The 16,190-nt window shown below is 41.2% G+C and overlaps 1 protein-coding gene across 5 annotated transcripts in view; it reads right to left on the bottom strand.

Moving 5' to 3' along the window:
* Positions 1 to 9,523, bottom strand: part of CACUL1 (CDK2 associated cullin domain 1) — an 83,425-nt gene extending 73,902 nt beyond the window's left edge. For all 5 annotated transcript variants that reach the window (XR_003972740.1, XR_003972738.1, XR_003972737.1 and 2 more), the window contains exon 1: positions 8,909 to 9,523. Coding sequence is in view for 1 of the 5 variants with exons in the window: in XM_030333994.1 (XP_030189854.1) it covers positions 8,909 to 9,275 (367 nt within the window). In the remaining 4 variants the exon portion in view is untranslated. The remainder of the gene's footprint in view (positions 1 to 8,908) is intronic.
* Between the last annotated feature and the right edge of the window lie 6,667 nt (positions 9,524 to 16,190).

Here is a 16,190-nt window from a genome sequence, read left to right as displayed (position 1 = left end):
AGGTAAGACACGTTATTTTAGGGTGATGAAAATGTTCTGGAACCAGATAAAGAGATAGTTGCACTACACTGTGAATGCACTAGATGCCATTGAATGGTTCACTTTAAAATGGTGAGTATTATGTTACATAAATTTCACCTCAATTTTTTTTTCAAGATAAATCTTTGTTTTAAGCTGAGTTAGCAACTCTATATTTGACACGTTATATGTAGAAGATTATAGCAGTGGCAACACAGCGTAAAGGGCAGGAAGAAGAAACGAAGTATACTGATATGATTATTATACTATATGTGAAGTGGTCTAATACTTGAAGGTACACTGTGATAAGTTTAGTTTTCATACCGTAAATACTAAATTTACTAAAATATATATAAAAAAAAAGGCATGCTAATAAGCCAAACTGGAGACAAACAATGAATCATAAAAAATAATTAATGAAAAGACAGGTAAAGAGGAAATTTAAGAAAAACAAAAGAACAGAGGAGACAAAGAGAAAATAAATTGGAAGATGGTAGATTTAAACCCTACCATGTCATTAATTACATTAAGTGTAAATGGTCTAAATGTTCCAATTAAAAGGCAGAGGTTGTTAGACCAGATTTTAAAAAGCAAAACAAAACCACATGCTGTATACAAGAAATGCACTTTAAATACATACAGATTACAATAAAATAATAGGAAAAGATACATTGTGTTAACAGTAATTCTGAAGAAAAAAAAAAACTGAACAGCTAACAAGAAAAGCATCCTTCAGAGTAAGATAAAGACAGAGTTCCATAATGATCAACCAACCAATTCAACAAGAAGATTTAACAATCCTAGATATGATACACCCAACAACAGATTAATGGAATTTAGACCCACAAATACATGGTCAGCTATTTTTCAACAAGTCGCCAAAGTAAGTCAGTAAAAACAGGATAATCTTTTTTTTTTTTATTTTTTTTTCAACGTTTATTTATTTGGGACAGAGAGAGACAGAGCATGAATGGGGGAGGGGCAGAGAGAGAGGGAGACACAGAATCGGAAACAAGCTCCAGGCTCTGAGCCATCAGCCCAGAGCCCAGCGCGGGGCTCGAACTCACGGACCGCGAGATCGTGACCTGGCTGAAGTCGGACGCTTAACCGACTGCGCCACCCAGGCGCCCCAAAAACAGGATAATCTTTTAAATAAATGGTGTTGAAACAACTGGATATCCATTCAAAAAAAAAAAAAAGAACTTTGGGGCGTCTGGGTGGCGCAGTCGGTTAAGCGTCCGACTTCAGCCAGGTCACGATCTCGCGGTCCGTGAGTTCGAGCCCCGCGCTGGGCTCTGGGCTGATGGCTCAGAGCCTGGAGCTTGTTTCCGATTCTGTGTCTCCCTCTCTCTCTGCCCCTCCCCCATTCATGCTCTGTCTCTCTCTGTCCCAAAAAAAAATAAAGGTTGAAAAAAAATTAAAAAAAAAAAAAAAAAAAAAAAAAGAACTTCAATCCTTATCTCTTACTACACACCAGTATCAACTCATAACTTAGATCACAGATCTAAACGTAAAAGCTAAAACTATAAAATTTCTAAAGTAAAATATAGGAAAAAAAATCTCCCTGATTATGAGATAAGCAAATGTTTCTTAAGATTAAAAAAAAAAAAAAAAACAGTACAAGCTGTAGGAAAAAAACTGATGTTAGACTTCATCAAAACTTAATACATCTATTCTTTGCAGGACATGGTCAAGAATAAAAAGACAAACCAGAGAGACAGCACTCATAATACATATTATCTCATAAAATATGTATCTAAAATTAATGCTGAATTCTTAAGACAACCCAAGAAACACAAAGATTCTCACAAACAAAATTACATTAAAGGGCAATAAGCACATGAAAAGCCAAAGGCATGTGTAAAAGAGAAATGCAAAACAAAACCACAATGAGATATTACTACTCTCCCTCTAAAAAGGCTAAAATTAAAACAAAATACAAAACCAAAAAAAAAACCTTACAATTCCAAGAATGTGAAGCATACTTAGTATAAATAAATATGTGCAGCAAATGGAACTTTTACACATTCCTAATGGGAATGTACAATGATACAGCCATTCTGAAAAAACAGGTTGGCAGTTTCTCATAAAGTTAAACATATAACTAATGTATGACCAAGCAATTCCATTTACAGATATATTTATGAAAACCTATGTCTAGGGGCTCCTGGGTGGCTCAGTCAGTTGGGTGTCCAACTCTTAATTTCGGCTCAGGTCATGATCTCACAGTTCGTGGGTTCAAGCTCCGTATTGGGCTCTGCACTGGTGTGTGGAGCCTGCTTGGGATTCTCTCTCTCCCTTTCTCTCTGCTGCTGCCCCACCTGTGCACATGCACACTCTCTCAAAATAAACAAATAAGCATAAAAAAAAAAAGGAAGAAAGGAAACCTATATTTACACAAAATCCACATGATGGTTCATAACAGCTTTATTCATAATAACCCAAATTGGAGACAACCCAAATGATCACCAACAGATGAACAGATACACAATTTGTAGTATCCCAGCCAAAACAGAACTCAGCCCTAAACTCAGTAACATGCAAGAATATGAATGAATCTCAAATACAGGGTGAAGGAAAGAAACCAAGCATGAAATAACACAGATTATATGATACCATTTATATGAAAACCTAGTAACAGAAAGCAGTGGGGCTAGGGGGTGGGGAACTGAAAGGAAAGAGGCATAAAAGTATTTAAATTATGAAAATGTTCTCAACTGCAGTCATGGTTACCTTTGGAGAGGTAGTCTTCCTTGGGCTTCTTGCACTCCTACATGTCTTGCTGAGTGTGCTAAGACTGCAAGACCCAGACCAACTGCTCTTGAACCTGAGCCACTCTACAGCTGGTAACCTTGAAAGGTGAGGTATTATCTTCCCCTGAACAAAGAAGAAGCTTGCTTACTGCTTTCTGTAAAAGCAGTAGATTCCCCAAGTTCAATATTCTTCAGCTGCAACACAAGCCCAATGAGGGAGCATCCATCTTGGCCGTACTGTGCTTGTCTCTGGAGACTTGGGGGGTAAGGGGAACCTATGCAAATATGCTGATTCTCACCCTATTTGTGGTGCCATGAATAACATTTCTTTCTCTGATCCAGGAGTTTCCTGACTTCTGCCAGCATTCGTAGCAATAGGCTAGCTTCTAGCTGGCTCAAATCCTAGATAAAACTTTATGCCTCAACTGGGTACAATTTACTGAATATAAATGGAGAAGGAAGGAGAAAAGGTGTATGAGAAAGAAGGAAATAGACAAAGAGGAGAAAGAGGAAGAATAGAATGAAGAGGACGAGGGAGGGAAGGTGAGTTTGGAACACCAGAAATTCCTTAGTATGCAGAAGAATGAATCTAGACTTACGAAGACAAGACTGTTTGAGTGTTTTTATCATATTCAACTCTCTCTACCTCTCTCTCTTAAATGTCCTCCAAGACCCTTCATCAAGGAATTAAGAAATACATTGGTGAAGGATACACGGATTTCCTTGAAAACTGCTGTGGTGGCTGTCCTTTTTAGTTCTGGGCTAAAGATGGGTAATACTGCCACTAAAAGGAGCTCCCTGATTTCAATGGGAAAGTGGGATTTCCAAGGTGATAAAGGACAAGTAGAAGCACTTAACCGTCAGATATAAAGTAGGCCTGGTTATTATAACAGGCAGGAGGGCCAGACCCGTTATCAGAATGGCTTGGATCTCTGGTGGTGGCTAACCATAGTGTCCATAAGAAAAACAGATGTGGAGTATACTAATGTATTACTTGACGAGAAGAAAAAAAGACAATGAAAACAAAAAAACTCTAGATATATCAAACTGAGGCTTGACTTAAGTGGCCACAATGGAAGAGTTATGGCATATCACCTAATACGCAGGCTGAACTTGTTCAAAGACACAGAGCGCCTGGAAAAAAGGAGATAATGGGTTCCATTGAGGAAGGACCCTACAAAATTCCATCAAGCGCATAAAGTCATTCTCCTAGCCTTTTCCAAATAGAACATGAAGTTTTTCATCAAGGACACAGTGCATGTGGGAAACAGAATCACTCAGGCTTTTGGGGGGGGGGGTATTTAACGCCGGCTCTAAGCCCATATTAACCCTAAGGGACCAGAACGTCACTATGGTAAACCAGTCAGATCAGGAGCTGTGATGTCACATTGAGAAAGTGTTCTGGCTTCCATCCATTTCAGTGGGCCCAGTGAATCCACAGACCCACCCTGTAATTTCCCCAGTTCTTGAACACACAGTTAAAGGCTCCCTACACTATGTAGTAAGGGTTATGAGCATAAGAAGGGCCAAATAAAATCCCCTAGATGTATCCCTTTCTAACAAAATAAACCCAAAGCAAGAGCACACCTCTGTGGAAACGAGAGGACAGAACCAACTTCAAAGACGTAAAAGACACAGGGATGGTAACTGTTACGGCATTCTGTTTCACTAACCTAATGGGTCAGTGCAGAGAACCTGAATCTTGGAGAATGACTGTGGATTATAGTAAATCATCAAGTGGTGACTACAGTTGTAGTTGTTGTTCCAGATATGGTCTCTACTGGGACAGATCAACACAATCCCTGGCGCCTAGTATGCATCTATCAAGCTAACAAATGCTTGCTTTTTATCTATTCCAAATACAGACCGCCAGAAGCTGTTTTCATCTTACAGTCCAGAAACACACCTTCACTGTCACAGCTCAGGGCTTCATCAACACTCCAGCTATCTTCCATTATTTGGTCCACAGAGACTCTGGGCATCTCAACACCTCACTGGTCCACTACACTGTCAGTGCAACCAGCAAATCCTGTATCCATACCCACACTTGGTGCCATCTCACTTTCTACTTTTTGCCAATTTAAGAGGTGGGAAAAGATACTATTACTCTTTCAATTTGAATGTCTCTTGATTACTTAATTCCAAACATCTCTTTCTATGCATGTTAAGATTTGCTATTCCAGGGGCGCCTGGGTGGCTCAGTCAGTTGAGCGTCTGACTTCGGCTCAGGTCATGATCTCACAGTCCGTGAGTTCGAGCCCCGCATCGGGCTCTGTGCTGATAGCTCAGAGCCTGGAGCCTGCTTCCGATTCTGTGTCTCCCTCTCTCTCTGACCCTCCCCCATTCATGCTCTGTCTCTGTCTCAAAAATAAATAAACATAAAAAAAAAATTAAAAAAAAAAAGATTTGCTATTCCATAAGCTATTTATTAATATCCTTTGCCTATTTTTCTACAAAGGTTGTTGCCCTTTTCTTAGGGATGTGTAGTTCCTTGTCTAGTCTATATATCAATCCCTTATCAATACTGGGCACTACAAATACCTTCTCTCATGCTTTCATCTTTCACTGAATGAAAATCTTTAATTTTTATATAATCAAAATCACTACTTTTTCACCTTCATATTTTTGAAGCATTAGGAGTCCCTGCTCCCTAAGAAAAGAACTTCAACAATGTCTTCCATTAATTTTATAATTTCTCCTCTCACATCTAGGTCTTTTTAATTTATCCATAACCCATTCTGCCTGTGCTATAGGGTTTGTTTTTTTCTCCATATACTGAGCCACTCTCCCTAATAGGACTCCTTTCTCCAGTGATTTCTCTTAAGCTCCTGAACACATATGGGTAAGTCTCCACTATCTAATTTGTTCCCAAGTCTATTTTTCCGTTTGTGTACTTACACTACAGTTTTTATTACTACAGCCTTGAAATAGTATCTTAATTTCCAATAAGGCAAACCCCACCAAAAACAAATCTTTAAGACTGCTTTAGCTATTCGTAAACTTTATTCTATCTGCCATATGAGTTTTAGATCTAGGTTACTGAGTTTGTTAGACAAACCAACTGGAATTCTGATGGCAGTTTAATCGAATTTATAGATTAAAATGGAGAAAACAGGGGCGCCTGGGTGGCTCAGTCGGTTAAGCGTCCGACTTCAGCCAGGTCACGATCTCGCGGTCCGTGAGTTCGAGCCCCGCGTCGGGCTCTGGGCTGATGGCTCGGAGCCTGGAGCCTGTTTCCGATTCTGTGTCTCCCTCTCTCTCTGCCCCTCCCCCGTTCGTGCTCTGTCTCTCTCTGTCCCAAAAATAAATAAACGTTGAAAAAAAAAAAAATTTAAAAAAATAAAAAATAAAAAAATAAATAAAATGGAGAAAACTGACCCTCATAATAATAAACAAACATATCTCAAGAGCATGGAAAGATTTATTTAGATTCTCTTCTGGTTCCTTATTCAAGTTTTAAAGTTTTCTACAGACTTTACAGTTTTGTTGCTTTTATTGTATATGATATTTACTTCTGATTCCCTATACTAGCTGTTTATTGCTAGTGCGTAAATGTTATTAATTTTTATGGTTTGATCCTATTTTTTGTAATGTTTGTTTATTTTTGAGACAGAAGCAGAGTGTGAGTGGGGGAGGGGTAGAGAGAGGGGAAGACACAGAATCTGAAGCAGGCACCAGGCTCTGAGCTGTCAGCACAGAGCCTGATGCAGGGCTTGAACTCACGAGCTGTGAGATCATGACCTGAGCTGAAGTTGGACACTGAACCGACTGAGGTACTCAGGTGCCCTGTGGTTCGAATCCAGGAACCTTGCTAAACTCTTACGAGTTCTAATAGTTTCTCTTAATTCTAATGGTTCTTCTAGGTAAGTGATGTTATCTGCAAATAATGGGTTTTATTGCTTCCCTTCCTATCCTTACGCTTATTTTTTCCCTTTGTAGTGTTAGCCAGGACTTTTCTTAGAATGTTAAACAATAATAGTGATAAAGGGCATCCTTAACTTGTTACTTATCTTAAAGTGAATGAATCTAAAATTTCTCTATTAAGTATTATTATTTGCTGTAGGTTTTTGGTAATGACCTCGATCTAGTTATCTCATATCCCAATCGTGGGAAAAGAGTTTTTTATCACATAGCTATTGGATCTTATCAAATGCTTTTATGGTATCAAGATAATCATGATTTTCCTCCTTTAGTCTATTAATGAGATAAATTATATTGACAGTAAATAGATGTTGAGTCATATTTACATTCTTAAACTCCATAGATCAGGATTCTTTTAACACATTGTTAGATTTGATGTGTAGGATTTTCATATCTATGCTAATAACTGAAACAGGTCTATAATTTTCTCATATTGTCCTTATCTAGTTTTAAAATCAAGATTTCACTAACCTTATAAAACAAACTAGGCATCTTTTTATTTCCGTTTCTAAACTTGTAAAAAGGAATTGTTATTTAAGAGTCCAATGCAACTCATTTATCTCAGTCCAGTTTTTGAAAGGGGAGGTCTTTACCCTTCCTTCCACTTTGTTAAATATTTATTAGTTCAAGCTATCCATTTCTTCTGATACCAACTTTCAATGTGTATTTTTCTAATAATTGATACTTTTCATCTTATTAACCTACAGGAATTCATAAAATTCTTTTCTGAAATCTCATGCTTGTAGTTACTTCCCATTTTTTTTCACTTAATTATATTTTCATGTATTTTACTTGATCAGTCTTACCAGAGGTCTATCTAGCTTATCGATCTTCAAAGAACGATCTTTTGGTTTAGCAAGTCTTTCTTTTGTTCCTAATTTCATTGGTTTCTGCTCTTGACTGGATGTTTTCTGAACTCTCAAATGAACTGTTTAAGCACTAAAACAAGATCCTGCAGCATTTAGATAAGTCACTAGGCCACACTGTCCAAAGCCTGGTTTCACTACTAGACTTCAATACACAAACTATATAATATATTATTCTCACATACACATGATACAAAAAAAAAAAAAAATCATATCCAAATCTTACCAACCATACCTACATATGAATGTCTTTGACCAAAGCTGTATCTTGAGGGCAAATAAATTAGATTATGGGCTGTTCCCACCAAAAAAATAAAAGCATAAGGTTGTTAAATATACATTTGAATCAAGGCAGATATTTTCTCTACACAGCTAATTGGACAATTACTGGTACTGCTTGATAAAATTAGTAACTAGAAATGAAATCTCCAGTTGCTTTACCAGATGTCATTTAAAACTTGCAGTTATTAATAGGAGAGAAAAATCTGGCTGCCATGGTCACTTTTCACCACTACCACCACCTCCAAAAAAAAAAAAAAAAAAACACCCCACTCAAAGCAAAAGCACTCTTTTTTCCTAGCTATAGAAATTACGTTTAGGGTCGGTTTAGGGTCAGTTTCAGATTACAAAACAGATTTTGGTCTTAAATCTTTCCGCCTGCAATTGAGCATTAACGCGGACCACTAACAAAGTTCAACGTTATCTTGTACACATGCTAAATGGCTTATTCTTATGAGTGTACGCTTTGACAAGTAATTTCATACATTATTAGCTTCAAAACGGATGTCGCTCCCACCGCATTGGTGTCACTCTAAAAACAACTACAGTTCTCTATCAGGACGTAGAAAGTGCACGCTAGTGAAGGGAAAGAACGAGGTGTTAACTATTGGTCAGCTTTCTAATTCCTTACTTGTCGAACGCAGACTAGCTAAAAGCACAAGAACACAACTTGCCAGATTTCTGACTACAAAAAAGAAAAAAAAAAGAAGAATCCTTTAACGAAACTCAGACGGCCTAATTTTCCCCTCACGTTTGAGGGCGAAACTTTTCAGGGGCAACGGAGAAGAAAAGGGCTTCTTAATGTTGAGATAGCCAGCTGTGATAAGGATCACATTTGCAGGAGAACTTGGGGCTGTGGGCGCACCAGGCTGCTTCTCTAGGCCAGGTAACACAAGAAGCCAGGGCCGCTAAGGCGCTGGCCGCAGACACCGAACGAGGGGGGAGGGAGGCGGGGAGGGGAGGAGAGACCCAGGCCTGAAACAAAGGAAGCGGGGCTGGCCGAGAACGGTGGATTCGGTGTCCGGGTGGGGAGGAGAAAAGCCAAGGCTGCAGGGAAGAGGCTGGACTCACAGAACTTGGAGGTGGAGGTGTTGATGTTGATGGTGGAGCTGGGAGTGGGGGCGGGGGCCGCCTTGGCCACGGCGGCGGCCGTGTCGCAGCTCTTCAACATCATGATCACCCCATTGGCCTCCGGCGGTGGCGGTGGCCCCATCGAGAGCCCCTCCTTGGGGCCTTTCCTGTCCACCGAGGCCGCGGGCACCGCCAGCAGCTGCCCCCCTGGCGGCTCTCGCGCAGGGGCTGGGATCGTCGAGGGGGGTGGCGGCGGTGGCGGGGGCTGCCGGAAGCCGTCCACCGCGGCCTCCCAGTTGTTGTGGTTCTGGTCGTCCATCATCGCCACGTAGCTGCCCCACTCCTCCTCTTCCATGCTTTCCTCCATCCTGCAGGCCCCCAGCACCCTCCCGCCTCACAGGCACCTGCCGCCCGTCTCAACCCCGGGCCAGGGGGCACCGCAGCCACCTCGAGCTCACATCGCCGGCGGCCGGCACGGGCGCGGCGGGGCGGGGAGCGGCGCGCCGGGTCTCTCCGTCTCAGTCGAGCAGACTCTTCGAGACAGGGCTGACGGCGGTGGGCGCTCCCGGGCTCTTGCCTGGGAGAGGCAGCCGTAAAGCGGCAGCGCCCCTCACGACATTTTACAGCAACTTCCAACAGGCAGTTGGAAAGGGCAGCTGGGGGCGCGGCCAGGAGGGCACGTGGTGCGAGGAACGCGCCAAGAGAGACCAAAGTGAAAAGGGGCAGGAGCTGTGAGTCACCCCCACGCAAAAGGGCAGAGGTTTGCCCCGCCTCGGCTGGCCTCGGCGCTGAGAGGGGAGGGGCCGCGGGTCCGAAGGAGCAGCCGTCGGTCCCGCCCCCGACACAGCCCCACGTGACAAGGAGTTTGCGCAAGCGCGTTCTTTGTCTGGTTACCGGGACGACCGGAATCTGGCTGGCCCTTGAAGATGCGCCGCAAACCGTTCGGCGTTCGCTGTGGTCCGGGCCCCCGCTTCAGTGGTGTTTTTCGTACGCCCTCCGGATTAAATGGGCCTCCGCACCGCGCAGAGCTTCATAGCCCCGGCCTTTGGTTGACGACAGAGCTAGGGAGCCACGAGAGGCCCTGGTTCGCACGTTACAAATGGGTGGGACTATCCTGGGTGGCCCTTGATGAGTCTGCTCGTGGGCCTCAGCCCACACTGCGGAAACCTTCAAAACCAAGAATAAAAACCGAAACGTAGCAAGGTGGCTTAAAAAAGAATGCGAGTGAGCTCTTCATGGATTCTTCTTTTTAAGTGTCTTAACTTCTCCATACACTGAGGCCAGGAATTTTAAATTTTTATTTTTTTTAATGTTTATTTAATTTTGAGAGAGAGCGAGCAGGAGTGGGGAGGGGCAGAGAGAGCAGAAGACACAGAATGTGAGGCAGGATCCAGGCTCTGAGCTGTCAGCACAGAGCCGGTCGCAGGGCTCGAACTCCCGAGCCATGAGATCATGACCTGAGTCAATGTCCCACGTTTAACCAACTGAGCCACCCAGGCACCCCAGGAATTTTAAATTATTAAGTGCAAAGCTTTTTATAGTGTTTAACAAATCTGTCTACAAATTTGAGATTATATGGGAGAGTTCAGAGGGGCAAGGGGGAGAGGTTATGTAGCTCTATTATAATTTCTTTAATTCCTCTGCGTTCTCCAATTATAGCAATAGCAGTATATTATATGAGAATATATGTTATAATTGTTTATTGTGGAGCACATTCTAGCTACTTGTGGTAAAGTCGAGAAAACACCGTTACTACACTAAACTAGCAGATAATCTTTATTTCCACAGATACGAAGTTAGTGTAAAGAATCCCTTCAGCCAGTGAGAAATCATTGTCTCGGATGTTCTTCAATGTCCACGTTTATTTCGGCTCCTCTACCTATGTTTTCCCATATATTCTGTACTGTACTTAATGGAACTGTTTACCAATCACTTAACAATGATTTAATCAGACAGTGTTCTCACATATGAATTAATGGCATATAGTTTTTGAAGCAGTGCATGTTTTTAATTGCCTGGGGCTAGAACTATGCTAATTATCTGGCCCTGGGAAGTTTGGGGACTACTTCTTTTTTAGTTTATTTGTTTTGAGAGAGAGGACACATGTACGGGCAAGGGGCAGAGAGAGAATCCCAAGCAGGCTCCATACTGTCAAAGCAGAACCAGAGATGGGTGGTGGAGGGTGGAGGTTGGGAGAAGCTTGATCTAACTGTTAGATCATGACCTGAGCCAAAATCAAGAGTCAGAGGCTTAACCAACTGAGCCACCGAGGCACCCTGGAAATATTTTTTTAAGTAAAAGATAATTGAGTGAAACCCTAAGGGTGGGGAAAAAATGTAACCTTAGAATTCTATGCCTAGCAAAAAAGACGATGGAAAAGGGAAAACAAATCATCTTTTTCAGACAAATAGCAACTGGTAGTTTTTCATCAATAGACTTTCTAGGTGGGTGGGTATGTGTGACTGGAGATAAAGAGAGGTCTCCACATAATAAAATATTCAATATACAAGGAAGATACAAATCATAAATACATCTCTAATATACAAAATATGTGAAGCTAAAGTTGACAAAAGTACAAGAAGAAAGAGAACTCTATCATCATAGTAGCTGATTTTTCCATCTCTCTCTAATAGATTTTAGTGGGTTGAATAGTAGCCCCCAAAAAGATACATCCATGTCCTAATCCCTGAAACCTTACTTTATTTGGAAACAGGGTCTTTACAGATGTAATTAAAGTTCTTGAGATGAGATCTTTCTGGATTGGTCAGGTAGGCCATGACACCAATGACCAGAGAAAGACAGAGGGAGATGTGAGAAGAGAAAACAGGAGGTAATGTGACCACACAAGCAGAGACTGGAGTGATGGAGCCACATTCCCACTTGCATGTCAACAGCCACCCAAATCTGGAGGAGGCAAAGAATGGATTCTCTAAAGCTTCCAGAGAATTCTGCCCTGCCAGTGCCTTGATTTTAGACTTCTAGCTTCCAGAACTGTAAGAGAATACATTTCTGTTGTTTACCACACTATTTGTGATAATTTGTTACTGCACCACTGGAAACTAATGCATAGATCAAGGGGACAAAAAAAATCTTTAAGGAACCAGAAGATCTGAATAACACAATTAGCAAGCTTGATTTAATGAATACATGTAGAACAATGCACTCAACAACTACAGAATATAAACAAGAATATGTAGAAAGTTGACAGAAATTGAACGTACTAGGTCATAAAGCAAGTCTCTCTACAATGTCTAAGGATCGGTATCACAGCAACAACTTCTCAACCAGTATGTAGTTAAATTAGAAATCAATAACCAGACAGCTGGTAAACCCTCAGGCTTCTACTGTTCCAATCAACTCACAGGTGAGAAAACCATAACGGAAATTGGAAAACATTTAGAACTTAAGGTATTGGTACTCTCTTAGCAATGTAACTTCCATTCTATCAAGGCCCTACCAGCATACTGGTGGCCACTGAACTCTTCATGTGTGTACTGCCAAAATGGTCGATATAAGACATTCATTTTAGCTGCAATTAAATATACCATTATGGAAAACTATAATGATGATTGGGCCAAAGCAATCACTGACAGGGTGCAACTTGCCATATAAATAAGAAGAAACAGGGGCCGGGTGGCTCAGTTGGTTAAGTGTCTGACTCTTGATTTTGGCTTGGGGTTCTCTCTCTCCCTCTCTGCTCCTCCCTGACTCATTCTCTCTCTCCCTCTCTCTCTTTCTCAATCTTCCTCTCAAAATAATCATTAAAATTTTTTTTTAATTAAAAAAGAAGAAGAAACACCACCTGGGGCTCCTGGCTGACTCAGTCGGTTAAGCATCCAATTCTTGGTTTCAGCTCCAGTCATGATCTCACAAGTTCGTGAGATTGAGCCATACATCAGGCTCTGCACTGACAGCACAGAGCCTGCTTGGGATTCTCTCTCTGCCCCTCCCCCCCCATTCCCGTGTTAGCTCCTACACGCTCTCTTTTTCTCTCTTGAAAAATAAGTGAACGTTAAAAAAGAAAAAGAAAAAGAAACACCATCTACCAAAGAGAAACCAAATGGACATGTTGACAACTGGGTTTTTTTTATGGATATTCTGAGACATCATTATATTACACTTAAAAGCATATATTTTAATAGTTATTAACTTAAAATCTTAGATGATTTGTTCTGGGATATGGAGATAGGGAATAGCATTACTAGCAACCACTGACCTGACACTGGAGAGTTATAACCCAGGTTAATAATTACTACAACCTTCCATAGTTCCAGGTATCAATCTATTTGTTTGATCTTTAGGTTGGTTTGTTTGTTTCTATTTCCCACTATGCTATGAGTTTCATTAAATCAGGATAAATGTATATATATATTTTTTTTTTCTTTGCTCCTTTTCCTGTTTCTATTCTTGCTAGAACCTGCACCCCTGCCTTACACATGCCTTAATGTATGTTCTCCATGTGAAGGTCAAGGAGTTGATGATTTCTTTGGATCCTTCCAACACAATAGATAATATCTGAAGAGTGATTGAGCGGGGCCATCATGAACATTCTCCAAGACCACTGACTCCAAACACCTTGACACGAAGCCCCTGGCTCCAGGGCGTAAGTCACGACAGAGGACACCTGAGCACTCGTCCTTGTTCAAACAGGTTCTTGGATGCCTGATGGGACATGTACACCAGACCACCACCCTCAGTAAAAACTCCAGACCCCTGAGCAAAGATGAGGTTCATGTTCCTTTTCCTTTCTGGGTCTCCTAGATGCCGTGTCTGTATCTGCTGTCTCTCTATGTCCTCAACAAACTCTGCTCTTCCTTCCACTCAGCTTGCATCTGATTCCATCCAGTGCAAAGCCAGGGACACTCTTGGGTGGTCTTGTGGGACCTGCTCTGGGTCCTTAGACCCGCCAGCCTGCATCATAAGTTTGTACACATAAAGAAAAGACTAATTCAAAATACTAATAGTTATCTAGGGATAACAGGCTTATGGATGGATTTAATCTTCTTTTAACCTTCAATGTTTTCTATTCTCTACAATGAGCGTGTATTATTTTTATAATCAGAAAAAAATTCCGAACCTGCAAGTTTTGAAAAATAAACAAAACAACATGAAGAAAGTATAAATTGGAATTCTATACACTAAATGTTCATTTTGGCTCCCAGAAACACAAATCTCGAGTAAAAAATTGCATAAAAACGAAGGCTATTCATTGGCTAACAAACTGACAAAGTCTAAGCAGGGCAAAGTGAGGTGTGGTTCAGCACCGGCTCCAGCTCTGTTCTCTGTTGTGCTCCTTGTCCTGATCTCCTCTTTCACAAGCTTCATCCTCAGGCTGCTGGCATAATGGCTGTCACAGCCCCAGGCCTTGTATACATGGACACCAATGGCAAGAAGAAGGCGGCCGTAACTTCTGATAGCTGTCTATTATAAGCAAGCAGGTCCTTCCCCAGAAGCCCTCGGCAAACATCCTCTCAGTGCCTCATTGGCTCATTCCTGAACTGATTCACATGACATTTACACATATTCCAGAGCCATTTACTGGAAAGGGTATGGATTTATTCCTGGCAAATAAGGCCCACCCCTGGAGCCCAGAGTGGTATCAGCTTCTCCTTCAGTACATCGGCTGAAAAGTGAGGAATAGATACAAGAACAAACCTGGGGTCAAGTTGGGAGGTTTAAATAAGTGCTGGCTAGGCAACAGTGCCCCTTAAAGGCACAAGTACCTAATCTCCTCAAGCCTATCCGTTACATAACTTCATCACAAACTCTCCACTCCCTCCCCTTCATTAGCACCTACCTAATCAATATATTTATACAAAATTGCGTATATACAGATTAGATAAATATATGGCTAATTGTCTAAAATAGTTAAAACTTGGGGCACCTGGGTGGCTCAGTCGGTTAAGCATCTGACTGCAGCTCAGGTCATGATCTTGTAGTCCATGAGTTCGAGCCCTGCATCAGGCTCTGTGCTGACAGCTCAGAGCCTGGAGCCTGCTTCGGATTCTGTGTCTCCCTCTCTCTCTCTGCCCCTCCCCTGCTCTCTCTCTCTCTCTCTCTTTCTCCCTTTTTCTTTCGACTAAATAAACCTTTAAAAATTTTTAAAAAGAACTAAAAAATACATAGTTAAAACTTGGAGGGGGTGGGCGCAGTCTTTAAGTACTTCATGTCACCTTTCCCATGGAATAGTTCGTTGTGATTGTTCAATATTTTTGAATGCATAAATGCATGACTAGCTGAAGTCTACCTGAAAGCTTATTCATATCAACTGTTCTTTTCCCTTTCATCAGCTCTTAAAACATGATCTATATGGTGAGATACATTCTTCCCTAAGAGAAAGCAAAGTTTATTATTGCCATTTTTACATCTTTTTATCTTAGTTCTTGCATTGTTAGTAAAGGATGACATTGCTCAGAGGTGAACAAGAAAAGGAAAGAAGACAAGAAAAGTTATGTGAAAAAATCCACAGACTGTACATGCATCTTCTAACAGTCAAGTAAGAACTAATTGAATCAGAGAAGATGTTGTAGACAACATACAACATATAAATGATTTAATTGCTGTTTTATTTCAAACTTACTATTAATTTCATGAAGGCATTAGCATGGAAAACTTAAAAAAATTACTTTGATAGAGATAAACTATATTAGGATAAAGAAGAATGAATACTTTGTTTTTTGTGTCTTGTTTTAATTTTTTTTTTAATGTTTATTCTTGAAAGCGAGAGACAGAGCATGAGTGGGGGAAGGGCAAAGCGAGAGCGGAACACAGAATCTGAAACAGGTTCCAGGCTCTGAGCTGTCAGCACAGAGCCCAACACTGGGCTCGAACTCCTGAGCCTTGAGATCATGACCTGACGCTTAACTGACTGAGTCACTCCGAATGAATACTTTTTTTTATCCTAGGAGATTATAATGGATCAATACAGCATTTGACAGAGAAGTGACTTGTAAACGTATAATGCAATTGGAAGTCTAAATGCAAAGCTACTGGAATGATCTTGATTAGAAGGCAAGAGGATTAGAGACATATAAATAACTCAAGCCTTATTCGTTGCACAGAGATTGCTGCTGACGTGAAGATGTGTAGCCACTCGGGGGAGTATTCTTTATTCGAAATTTCTTTCCATGTTGGATTTTGTTCCTTCCTTTTACATCTTAACATCTGAATGCTAAATTCCATCCTAGCAGGGAAGCAGATAATGATGCAGATTCTCCCTGTGGTGAATTTAGAAGCTGAAGGAAATGACTTTAGGCTGAAGGAGACTGTAGAAAAAAAGTTC

The sequence above is a fragment of the Lynx canadensis genome, chromosome D2 (genome assembly GCF_007474595.2).
Source record: "Lynx canadensis isolate LIC74 chromosome D2, mLynCan4.pri.v2, whole genome shotgun sequence".
NCBI classification, from domain to species: domain Eukaryota; kingdom Metazoa; phylum Chordata; class Mammalia; order Carnivora; family Felidae; genus Lynx; species Lynx canadensis.
Note: the sequence above shows the minus strand (reverse complement) of the source record. Positions and strands in the feature narration are given on the sequence as shown.